The sequence below is a fragment of the Rosa chinensis genome, chromosome 2 (genome assembly GCF_002994745.2).
Source record: "Rosa chinensis cultivar Old Blush chromosome 2, RchiOBHm-V2, whole genome shotgun sequence".
Taxonomy (NCBI): domain Eukaryota; kingdom Viridiplantae; phylum Streptophyta; class Magnoliopsida; order Rosales; family Rosaceae; genus Rosa; species Rosa chinensis.
Genome location: NC_037089.1, coordinates 76,707,694 through 76,719,726, shown reverse-complemented (window position 1 = coordinate 76,719,726; position 12,033 = coordinate 76,707,694). Strand labels below are relative to the sequence as shown.

Genomic DNA, 12,033 nt, shown 5'->3' with positions numbered 1-12,033 from the left:
TTTTCACTTAAACCAATCTAATGGTGACACCTCACCATCACCTTATCTTTCTTCCTTCACGCACAGCCGTCCAGATGGGGATGATAATTTTCTCCTCTCTCTTGAGATATATATATATATATATATATATATATAGCCCATGACCATTCATATCTCATCCCTACACATCACAGTAGCCGCACTCCCCATTTCATGTTCCTTTACCCTTCCTCTAACACCGAACCAATCACCCCATATCTCATCTTTCAATTTCCTCTCCTCACTAAGAACCACACCACCTCACTAAAATTCCATCTTCTCATCTTTTCTTCTCCTCACCAATTTCTTCTACTCACCAAGAACCACACCACCTCACTAAAATTTCTTCTTCTCATCTTTTCTTCTCCTCACCGAGAACACCAGCACCAACCCATTTTTCTACATTTTCTTCACTACTCCACCAAAAAGCTTCATCAATTCCACAAATTTCAAAGGGGAAGCCCAAGCATCAAGAACTTCATCACCATTAAATTTGGGTAAAAGTGGGGAGTCTTAAATCAAGGCTAGCTATAATTGCTCTATAGCAATTTGTGTCTTGTCCTTGTTATTCCTTACTTCTCTTCACTTTTTCCTCTTTAAATTATGTAATTTGATGTTAGTTTGGTGATGGGTAGTGAATAGCTTTATTGTTGGGGGCTAGGGTTGTGTGCCCTAGTCCAAATCTTGTGTAAAAGATGCTTATTTTAATGTAATGATGTAATTTTCATATGATAGATGCTTATATCTATTTTTGTTGGGTTAAAATGCATATCTAGGAGCCTAGTCAACTCTAGGGTGTGTATTTTGAGCATGTCTAGGCAGGAGTTAGAGGCTTAACCCCTTCTAATTCCTAAGCTAGAAACCTTCAATTTCGTATTCAAGGGGTTATAAGCATGGTGATTTACACCCGTTGCATGAATTCACGGTCGGGTTGCTTAGTAGTCTAATTCCTCGATCTTTAGGGATCTTGATGTGAATTTGAGACCAAGGAACCGGCTCTAATTCATGCCAAGTGAGTTCCTATGACCCTTGAACCGGAGTAAGAATACCATGAAAGGGAATTTCGTTCCTTGAGCCTTGAACCTCCTTGGATACGACTACCGCCAAAGTAGAAAATTTACATCTACATTAGATTAGCTTCCGACACATAAGATTTGGGTGAAGGAACCTCTCTAGCACCCGACATTCTCATTCATCTTGTGTACTTACATGAGCATTTGCCAAGCATAATTAGCTCTAATGAGCCACACTAATGCTACCGCCAGCGGTACCAACTCCCGCTAGCAGAGTGACCTACGGAAACACAGCCAAGAAGGCTACCGCCTGAGCTCCAACTCACCCCAATATCACCTCCGACGCTCTGCCACGCGCCGCATCAAGATGGCATCAGAAGCTCCAGAAGCTGGAAACCGAAGCATATCAGTCCCACATCAGAAACATAGAAAAGATCAGACTCTTCCCCACCTATAAAAGGTTCTCTCCTCATTAATTACGCATTCACTACTTACCTACTGTTATTCTGTTAACACAAATACATTGACTAACTTAGGCATCGGAGAAGAAAAGACCGCCCAACGCGGTCTCTCTCTGACGCCTTTTATATTTTACTTGACAAGTAGCGGAAGCTCTGAGAACATCACAAGTAGCGGTCCGCCCACCGGAATAGCGTTAACTGAGATTTGGGCTTCCGCTCAATCTTAGACATTAACATCTTGTTTACACTTTTATTAATTAATTTCTTTGCATTTTATTACTTTTTATTAAGTTCAAATCAACTCTCAAACATTGAATCCATCGACTCATTTGTGTATACCCATCTTGAGGCTACAAGTTAGTGGCTTTGAATAGGCTTGGTGTGAGCTAGGTCGAGCATTGCTAATGCTTGGTGACTTGATTGTTTATAGTTTTTATTTTACTTTATATTTTTCTTGTGTGCTTTTAGTATCCTACCGCCAATTATCTTGGTTAGGTCCAACACCTAATCCCCGAAGTACGATAAACTAAGGTCCAAATACTTTCCTTACTTGACACGATTCGTACGCTTGCGAGAGTATATGCATCAAGTCATTAGGTCTCTTCAAGGGCGACGTACAATGCCAAGCATATATCGCCTAAGTTCTTTTACAATCAGTAACAACAAGCATTTCTAAATATTGAAGTGAATCAAATCCGAACAGATGATAATGTAGCGGACTAATTCACTAAGTCGTTACCAAAATCCACCTTCGAGAAATATGTTCAAAGTATCAGATTGAGAAAGTTATCCAAACTCCCACGATTCTACCAATCAGGGGGAGATGTCGACATCAGGGGGAGGTATGATGTCTACATGTTCGATCTCGAAGAGTGAAGGGCGTGTTGTACTCTTTTTCTCCTCCTCGAGGTTGTTTTTATCTCAAAGGGTTTTTATTACTCAAGCAAGGTTTTTTTTTTTTTTTGAAATACTCAAGCAAAGTGTTTAAAGAGGCAACAATTGAAGCGTCATCACTAAGTTTGAGCGGCACAAATGGGAGTGTTGAAGAATGTTGACTTTAGAGTGCCTTGTCAAACTAGGATTACTTTCTATAGTTGTAATAGGAGAGAATATTCTAGACTCCTAGTTCTAGTTAGAATAGGAATCCTTGTACTCCAAGAAATTGTACTTTGTAATCCCTATATATAGGGCTCCTATTATCAATGAATACACAACTATTCTCTCAATTCTCTCTACAATTCTCTTTTCCTTAAACACATTCTTTTTTTTTTTAAGTCATTATGCAATGAACATAAGGCCTCAGTCAAATTTTTGCACAAGATCTCTGAATTCTCAGGACCGGCACATACGGCACGGTTATTTGGTCCAAATGTTATAAGAAGCTTCTGTCTTTTTCCACGGCTGAGAAAAAATTGCTGCAGAACGTTTTGTGGTTCCTGGAAGCCTAATAAAGGATTTGTAGAATTTATCTTTATACTTTTAGTCACTTGAAGCAGACTTGGACTTGAGGATGATTGTGGAGCTGTACAGCGGCCCTAGTCCTACATATTTGCTTGTCTGCAAGTTTTTAATGCAGCCAATCCATGGATACCATAACTAACCTAATGAAGTCCATGGTTTATGTTATTTTGTTATGCCTATATCTCAAAACTCATATCTGTCTTGCAGCTGACACCATCACTACAAACCAATCTCTCTCTGGTGATCAGACCATTGTTTCAGCAGGTGGTGTTTTTGAACTGGGTTTCTTCAATCCAGGTAGTTCCTCAAAGTACTATATAGGCATTTGGTACAAGGATCTAGACGTTGTCTGGGTGGCAAATAGGGAGCAACCGATCACAGACACATCTTCATCAGAATTGAGGATCTCAGATGGTAATTTGGTTCTATTTAATGAGTCCAAAAGTCCAATTTGGTCCACAAATGTGTCCTCCACCTCAGGTACTTCTATTCGCGCAGTTCTTTTGGATAATGGGAACCTCGTTTTAAGAGCTGGGTCTAATTCATCCCAGCCTTCATGGCAGAGTTTTTATCACCCATCTGGTACTTTGCTACCAGGAGGTAGAATTGGGTTCAGTTCTATTACTAAACAAAAACAAATTTTGACTTCATGGAAGAGTTCAGAGGATGCTGCACCAGGTCTCTACTCTCTTGAGCTAGACCGAAATGGAACCAACTCATACATCCTGCTGTGGAATAGGTCTAAACAGTATTGGACCAGTGGACCTTGGGATGAAAAGAATCGTACATTCGGTTTGGTTACTGATTATATCTACAATTTCAGCTATGTAACAAACAAAAACGAAAGCTATTTCACCTATTCTCTTTATGATCCTGCAATCTTGTCTACATTTTTGATGCATGCCTCGGGGCGGGTTCGGCAAAAGTCATGGTTGAGATCTGTCAACCAATGGCAATTCTTTTGGTCTCAACCAAGACAATGCCAAGTCTATGCCTTTTGTGGGGCTTTTGGCAGTTGCGATGAGAAGTCCTCGCCCTTCTGTAATTGTTTGAATGGTTTTGAGCCGAAATCGAAGGTGGATTGGGATTTGCAGGATTATTCTGGTGGGTGTTCAAGAAGAACCTATCTGTATTCTGGGAATGCTACTAGTGATAATGCGGAAAAAGACCGATTTCTAGACATGCCTAGCATGTCATTACCTGAAAATCAAGAGTCTGTAGATGCTGCGAGTATTGTTCAATGTGAATCAATCTGCTTAAATAACCAATCTTGCGCTGCTTATGCTTATGACAGCAATGGATGCTCAATTTGGATTGGAGATCTCTTCAATCTGGAACAACTCACAGGAGATGACAGTGATGGAACAACATTGTACCTCAGACTTGCAGCTTCCGAGTTTAAGAATGTTAAGAGTAATACAGATGCAGCATTGCTGTTGTGGTGGGCGGTCATTACTTGGAAACACCATTTTAATTGTTCATTTCTCTTCTTTGCAGGTGCCAAGAGTCCTGCTAAGAAGCGGTCCCTCGTAATTGCAACAATCACAGCAACAGCAGGATTGCTCACAGTAATTGTTGGCTGCATCTTATGGAAGAAGACTTTGGGAAAGAGAAGGTACTGCCACATACTCTCTATCTCCTGCTCACCCCTGCACACGGATCCTAGGGTTCCTAAAAATGCATCCTTTAACAATGATATTGAAACAGGGAGCGTAGGAGGAAGTACAATGAGACTAAAAGTAATATTGGTGCAAAGAATGATGCAGAACTACCAGTCTATAGTTTAAAGAGTATATTAGTTGCTACAAACAACTTCTCTGAAACTAATAAACTGGGAGAGGGAGGATTTGGCCCTGTTTATAAGGTAGCACTAACCTAATAAGCAAGTACACTGTTGTTGATAAGTTCAGAAAGCTTTTCTACTTTTCTTGATGTTCATCACTTCATCTAATAATTTTGATTTGTAAGGATGTGGTTCTTTTTATGTTCTATTTTTCTTCATCATTTACAGGGTATTTTAACTGAAAGTCAGGAAGTAGCCATAAAAAGGCTATCAAAGAAGTCTGGGCAAGGACATCAGGAGTTCATGAATGAGTTGAAACTCATAGCCAAGCTCCAACACACCAATCTTGTTAGGCTCTTGGGTTGCTGTATTGAAGATGGGGAAATGATACTGATCTATGAGTACATGCCTAATCGAAGTCTGGATAAATTCTTGTTTGGTATATATACTCATCATTTCTAACTTTACAAATAGATATTAATCCTCCTTTCTGTAAAACATTAATTTTGATTCTTGGTCATTCTTTCTCATGGTTTGTCCAATCAGATGCATCTGAAAACATGAAATTGGATTGGGATAAACGCTTTCAAATTATAGAGGGTGTTGCTCAAGGAGTTTTGTATATCCACAAGTACTCTAGACTGAAAATAATTCATAGGGACTTAAAAACAAGTAACGTTTTGTTGGATGACACAATGAAGCCCAGAATTTCAGACTTTGGAATGGCAAGAATTTTCGGAATAAATCAAACTGAAGCAAATACCAACAGGGTTGTTGGGACATAGTAAGATCACTTTATTTGAATCATTTATACCCGATCAATGCTATGTGAATACCCTATGCAATTATTACTAGTGCTGATTTCTCTACCATAAATTGATGTAGTGGATACATGTCACCTGAATATGGACTTTATGGCCAATTTTCTGAGAAGTCAGATGTATTTAGCTATGGGGTGTTGTTGCTAGAGATTGTGAGTGGAAAGAGGAGTGGTAGTTTTTACCATGTTGAACGAGCAGTCACTCTTGCTGGATGGGTAAGTATTATAAATTTTAGTTAATTTGATTCTTTTGTTTTTAAGCCTTTCATTTAAATGTAACTATGAGAACATGGTCATGCAAATTGATAGACTATATGTGAAATCTTAGGCATGGGAATTATGGAAAGAAGGTAAAGGAATGGAGGTGATCGATGCATCCATAAGGGAAACATGTCGGCCTCATGAAGCTTTAAGGTGTATCCATGTTGGTTTCTTGTGTCTTCAACAATCTCCTGCTGATCGACCGACAATGTCTTCGGTAATTCATATGCTGCAAGCCAGTGATGCAACATCACTCCCACCCTCCAAAGAACCTGCTTTTTCTACTGATATTAGGAATTCTAGTGCCCGTGGTTCTTCCTCTGAAACATGTACCAGATTTTCCAACAATGAAGTCACCATTAGCTTGCCAGAAGCTCGGTAGAGGTTCACTAATGAAGTTTGATACATAAAAGCAAACAAAATTGCTTGGTGCGATTTTGGTGAAAAAATAAGAATATTGTTTAAGGAAATTAGAATGCAGAGAGATTGAGGAGAGAATTGTGAGAATAGTTGTGTGTATTCATTGATAATAGGAGCCCTATATATAGGGATTACAAAGTACATAATCTTGGAGTACAAAGATTCCTATTCTAACTCGGAGTAGGAATTCTCCCCTATTATAACTATAGAACTAATCCTAGTTTGACAAGGCACACTAAAGTCAACATTCTTCAACACTCCCCCTTGTGCCGCTCAAACTTGGTGATCACGCCTTGATCGTTGCCTCGTTAAAAACCTTGCTCGAGTATTAAAAATCCTATGGGACAAAAACAACCTCGAGGAGGAGAAAAAGAATACAACACTTCCTTCACTCTTCGAGATCAAACATGTAGACATCATACCTCCCCTTGATGTCAACATCTCCCCCTGATTACTACAATCATAGGAGTTCAGATGACTTTCTCAATCCGATGCTCTTCACATATTTCTCGAAGGTGGATTTAGGTAACGACTTAGTAAATAAGTCTGCTACATTATCCTCTTATCGGATTTGATTCACTTCAATCTTTAGGAGTGATTATTGTTGCTGATTATGAAAGAACTTAGGCGATATATGCTTGGTGTTGTCGCCCTTGATGAAAGCTAACTTCATTTGTTCAATACAAGCTGCATTATCCTCATAAAGGCATGTAGGTTCATCTGTGGTAGACTTCAAACCATAAGTTCCTCAAATATGTCTAATTACAGACCTTAGCCATATGCATTCACGCACAGCATCATGTAGAGCAATAATCTCACCATGATTTGAGGAAGTAGCAACTAGGGTCTGTTTTGTAGACCTCCATGCCAAGATATCGCGATGCTTCCTATGGTAAAGACATAACCCATTTGGGAGTGACCTTTGTGAGGGTCAGAGAGGTACCCTGTATCAGCAAAACCTATCAAACATCACCGTCATTTTGATGGATGGAAGGAGGACACCAGCCACCATGGACTGCAGCGGTGCAAGCGGTGGAGACATGGCTGGTGGCCATACTTTGGACTGCGCCATTTTGGCTAATAAGGTCCGGTCTCATTCCTCCGTCAATCCTCTTCTCTCTACAGGGATAAAACAAGCTCATATCAATCATACCTTTTAAGTATCGAAAGATTGTCTTTACACCAATCCAATGGTTGTGTGTTGGTGCAAAGCTATGTTTAGCTAACAAGTTTATTGTGAATGAGATGTCCGGTCTTGTGCATTGAGTTAAGTATAATAATGCGCCTATTTCACTTAAATAGGGCACTTCGGCCTCCAATAATTCTTCGTCCTCATCCTTTGGACGGAATGGATCTTTCCAGGCTCAAGACTACAGTCAATCATGTGTGTACTCACAGACTTTGCTTTATCTTCATTAAAGCGCCTTAGTAATTTCTAAGTATATGCCGACCAATTGATCAAAATCTCATCACTACGGTGATTGAGTTCTAGTCCGAGACCAAACTGTGTTTTCCCAAGATCTTTAATCTCAACTTCGAATTTCAAGTACTTAGCAGTTTCCTTTAACTCATCTAGAGTTCTAACACTACACCAATTTTTCAATCAGACGACAGTTTTTCACTGTCGTCTGATCATAGGCATTGTTGTTGTCTATCTCAATGCCGTCTGATACATAATCAGACAATACCAGAAAACTGTCGTCTGATAAAGTTTAGTACAACAGCAGCTACTATCCTGTCTGTTGTCTGAATACCACGAAGAACAACAGCAGCTTATATACTTACTGTTGTCTGATAAAGTTTAGTACAACAACAACTACTATCATGTCTGTTGTCTGAATACCACGAAGAACAACAGCAGCTTATATACTTACTGTTGTTTCAAGGTTGTGCCAGACAACAAGGGCTTATATGCTTGCTGTTGTCTGAAGGCTTGATCAGACAATATGTACTTGCAAATCCCATTGTCTATCTATTATCACTACAAAAAAAAATTGCAATGGCCACCGCAGTTAGCGTCGGCGCAAAAATGCCGTCGCCATTGGTCATAAATTTGCTACGGGAAACAAGGCGTCGCAAAATTAAAATTGGTTTGCGACGGCAAATTAACGCCGTGGCATAAAAACTGATACAATTGCGACGGCATCTTTAATGCCGTAGTTAAATTTGTCCCGATTCTTGCTACGCTATAGTTGCCGTAGCTTTTTTTAGTTTTCTTCAGGTGCATTAGTTGCCTTTTGTTATTTTTATTTTTCATTTTTATTAAGGAAATGGTTCCCATCGGTGTGACGCTCACTCTCTAAACCCCTTCTCTCTCTCATCTTCTCCTTTCTCCGGATACGATCGATGACTTCGAGAGGGGCGTAGAGCGGAGCCCTCTCTCTCCCGCCGCCCAAAAATCTCTGTCGTTGATTCAATTCCGGTAAGTTCTTCAAACCCTAATCTCACCAATTTTCCTTTACATTGCGGAATCAAATTTGAACGGAATCAAAAACCCCAAATCAGGTTGTGAAATTCATGTAGTTGATGATTCACTGGCCTTAGGGTTCATGTCATCTCATCTCAGATCTATACTTGCAAATGGCTCAGATCGACCTCCATCTTTACCTCCTTGGCGGCTCTCTCACATACCAAAGGAAGCCATGGCCACAGTGCATGTCGTATCCTGCCCTCCCCGGCTTGGCAGCGAATCGGTAACCTTTCTCCTCTCTCGTTCGTCAAGTGTAGCTTCTTTTAGGTTAACACCTTTTATCTTCATCTTCCTCTGAATTCAGTTTGGTGGCACATGAATTAGAATTAGGTCGAGTGTATTCTCGCATAGATTCACATGAAAAACCCAGTCCAGACTATATGCTGCAACAATGGCTGTAGGGGAGCCCAGAGCACCAAAGTAATAAATTCACATCTCCATGTTTGGGCTTTTTCTCATAAGGTAACCCAACTCAGTTTTCTACTCTTTTTCTAGTGTAGATTTTTTCTTTTCTTTTTGGGTAAGTTAAATTGGGATTGGATTTTGGGTTTTTAGGCTGCTGGTAAATATCCTTACTTTCCTAGCCAAGAACCCACTTTTCCTGGGGATATCGATTTGTTGTTTCAGGTATGGCTTTCATGAACCCACTAGTATTCCGATTATGTCTTACCCTCTAGCATTTTTCTTTTCAATTTTGTTTGTTTCTTATTTAGAATGTTCAATTACTGCACACCATGTGTTTGAAGTTATGCCTCAAAGACAGCACCCAAGCTAAACCAGTGGGCTATTCCATGTTTTTCGAAAACCCTATACTTCTTGTTTTACTCTCGGTTTTTGATAGCTTAAAATAGACTCTTCAATGATCATTTTGAGCTTGGTTTCATGAAAAACGGAGTTAAAATGAAATACTTATGCCATTTTGAAATTACTGCACTGTTTCAGAATTTCTGCAGAAATCAATATTTTCTGTTACTTTGGATTCTTGTTTGACCACTCATTTGAACTGCGAATGACCTGAAATTTTGCAAAATAGTAGCTTTACATGTCTACTTCAAATCTGGAGAGTTTTGCATGAAATCACTTAAAAGAGTAGTTGTTGGTGAATTTTTCTTTCTTGCTACCAGTCTTCTGAAATTTTCCCAAATTTGCAGCAACCTTGTTATGAAACAATCTGTTTGAAAGGCTTTCACACCTTTGTCAGTCCTTGAATTTTAGTATGTTAAAATAGACTGAATATTAACATTCTTATATGGATTTCTTGTTAACACTTAAGCAGGTTTGTAGAGAAAACAACAACCATGGGTTGTAACAATTGGTGTCTGGGTAGCTTGATTTGCTAAGAATTGATCAATTTCAAGATTGGGGTTTTTTTTTTCTTTTAACAATGTCTGTGTTTTTATCTTCTTCTTTGGTTGGTTGTTTTCATTGATTTTGGATGTTGATCAATTCTGGGTTTTTTCTTTCTTTTAACAACGTCTGTGTTTTTATCTTCTTCTTTGGTTGTTTGTTTTCATTGATTTTGGATGTTGATCAATTCTGGGTCAAGTAATTGTAATTGTAACTGGTCATGTAACTTGTCACGTAACTGACCATGTAACTGACTATGTCACTGACCATGTCACTGACCAAGTAACTGTAACTGTAACTAGTCATGTAACTGGTCAAGTAACTGACCATGTCACTGACCAAGTAACTGTAACTGGTCAAGTAACTGACCATGTCACTGACCAAGTAACTGTAACTGGTCAAGTAACTGACCATGTCACTGGTCAAGTAACTGACCATATCACTGGTCAAGTAACTGACCATGTCACTGACCAAGTAACTATAACTGGTCACGTAACTGACCATGTCACTGACCAAGTAACTGTAACTGGTCACGTAAGGGATACAATTTCTGGATTTGTCTTCATCTTTCTCATTCCAATTTGTCTTCAGATTAGGATTTGTCTTCAGCTTTCTCATTCCAATTTTCTTTTCTTCTCACAAACTCATAAAATCGTTTATGTCTCTACAAATTACCAACTTTTAGTCTAATACACAAACAAACATGGGATAGGACTATTTTGACTATTTTGACTATTCTGCTATTTAGTCCTAAGTATTACCAAACATGGGTCAGGTATTAACATAGCATATCCCAAGTTAGAAGAGTCCTAGACTATTATAGGAAATAAGGTGGGGGATAATATATAGTCCCACGAAACAAACACCACCTTAATGGATTGTGACACTGTTCAGAAACCTTTTTGTTTCAGTAATAACGCTTCCTGATTGAGCTGATTTGATCGAACTGGTTATTTAAGAGAGTCAGATATTTAACTTCAATAATTTATGTTGTTTTTTATGCAGGTGAGGATGTGAAGGAAAAAGAGCCGGGCCCTTCAATTTATCTTATAGTTGCCAAGGTAAACAATCTACATTTTTTTCTTTCAGGCTTTCTACTTTGCCTCCTACGATGGAGATGGAATCATAAAAGAGAATGATAAGTCAATTTAGAAATCAGAACGTCGACCCAATGTACTCAAATATAGAGTAAGCATTTCCTTACAAGTATGAGGTATGTTGTAATTTTAAGTCTCGGATTGAATGTATCCTTGCAACACTTGATTATGATATAACAGAGCTAGGTTGTATGATATAACATTTGTTATGATATAAATACAATACTTATTGTTGGATTTTTTTAATTTTTTTTTTTTTTTGTAGAATTTGGAATCTCTTGTCTGTCCAATTTGGAGTTGCTCATCAAAGAGAGGTGAATATATACCTCCTTTATCATGACCGTTTCTACAGATCAATTGATGTTTACACTTTTACTTTTTGAATATACATGTTTGTTCATTCATATCTGTCATGAAATACTTATGTTCTATTGATGCATTTATACGATTGGGAGTTGTGATAACTATTCTATTAGCTCTTCTTTCATCAACCTAGAGACACATGTACTATTATGAGCACGTCCTGTTTGTCATTTGAGACCTATGCATGTAACTTGGAATTCTGTTTACAGTGCATGTAACTTGGAATTCTGTTTACAGTGCATGTAACTTAGACTTATGCGTATGAATTGAATCATATTCGTCCGGATGTCAAGGTTCATTACATATTTGTTTATATGTAGAACGTATTGTAGAAGTCAAAAGAAATAAAACATTCCTTATTTCTTTTCTCTTCTTTTCTTCTAGTTTTCAATTAAATTCAGAAGTATTGCAGTTTATTCTAAGCATTGGCTTTGGCCTAGCAAGCATAGTTCCAGTAGCATTCTCGAAATGGTAAACTTGGCCATGGCCTGCCTGGCTGCCTACTTCTTAAACTAACCA

The 12,033-nt window shown here is 38.6% G+C and overlaps 1 protein-coding gene and 1 long non-coding RNA gene across 3 annotated transcripts; both read left to right on the top strand.

Annotated features, from left to right (window-relative positions):
* Positions 1–3,004: 3,004 nt before the first annotated feature.
* Positions 3,005–6,463, top strand: LOC112185040 (receptor-like serine/threonine-protein kinase SD1-8). Of its 2 annotated transcripts, XM_040515263.1 has the most exons (7): positions 3,005–4,366; positions 4,451–4,568; positions 4,661–4,817; positions 4,965–5,175; positions 5,283–5,520; positions 5,622–5,772; positions 5,885–6,463. In XM_040515263.1, exons 1-7 carry the CDS (start codon positions 3,076–3,078, stop codon positions 6,197–6,199), a joined length of 2,481 nt encoding a protein of 826 aa, XP_040371197.1. In that variant the 5' UTR covers positions 3,005–3,075; the 3' UTR covers positions 6,200–6,463. The 2 variants fall into 2 exon arrangements, with proteins under 2 accessions (XP_040371197.1, XP_040371196.1); XM_040515262.1 differs by having other exon boundaries at positions 3,005–4,568.
* Positions 6,464–8,221: 1,758 nt separating this feature from the next.
* On the top strand, positions 8,222–9,158 carry LOC121051413. The gene is made up of 3 exons (XR_005805651.1): positions 8,222–8,659; positions 8,804–8,930; positions 9,032–9,158. It is a non-coding gene; the product is annotated as an uncharacterized LOC121051413 (long non-coding RNA).
* Positions 9,159–12,033: the final 2,875 nt, after the last annotated feature.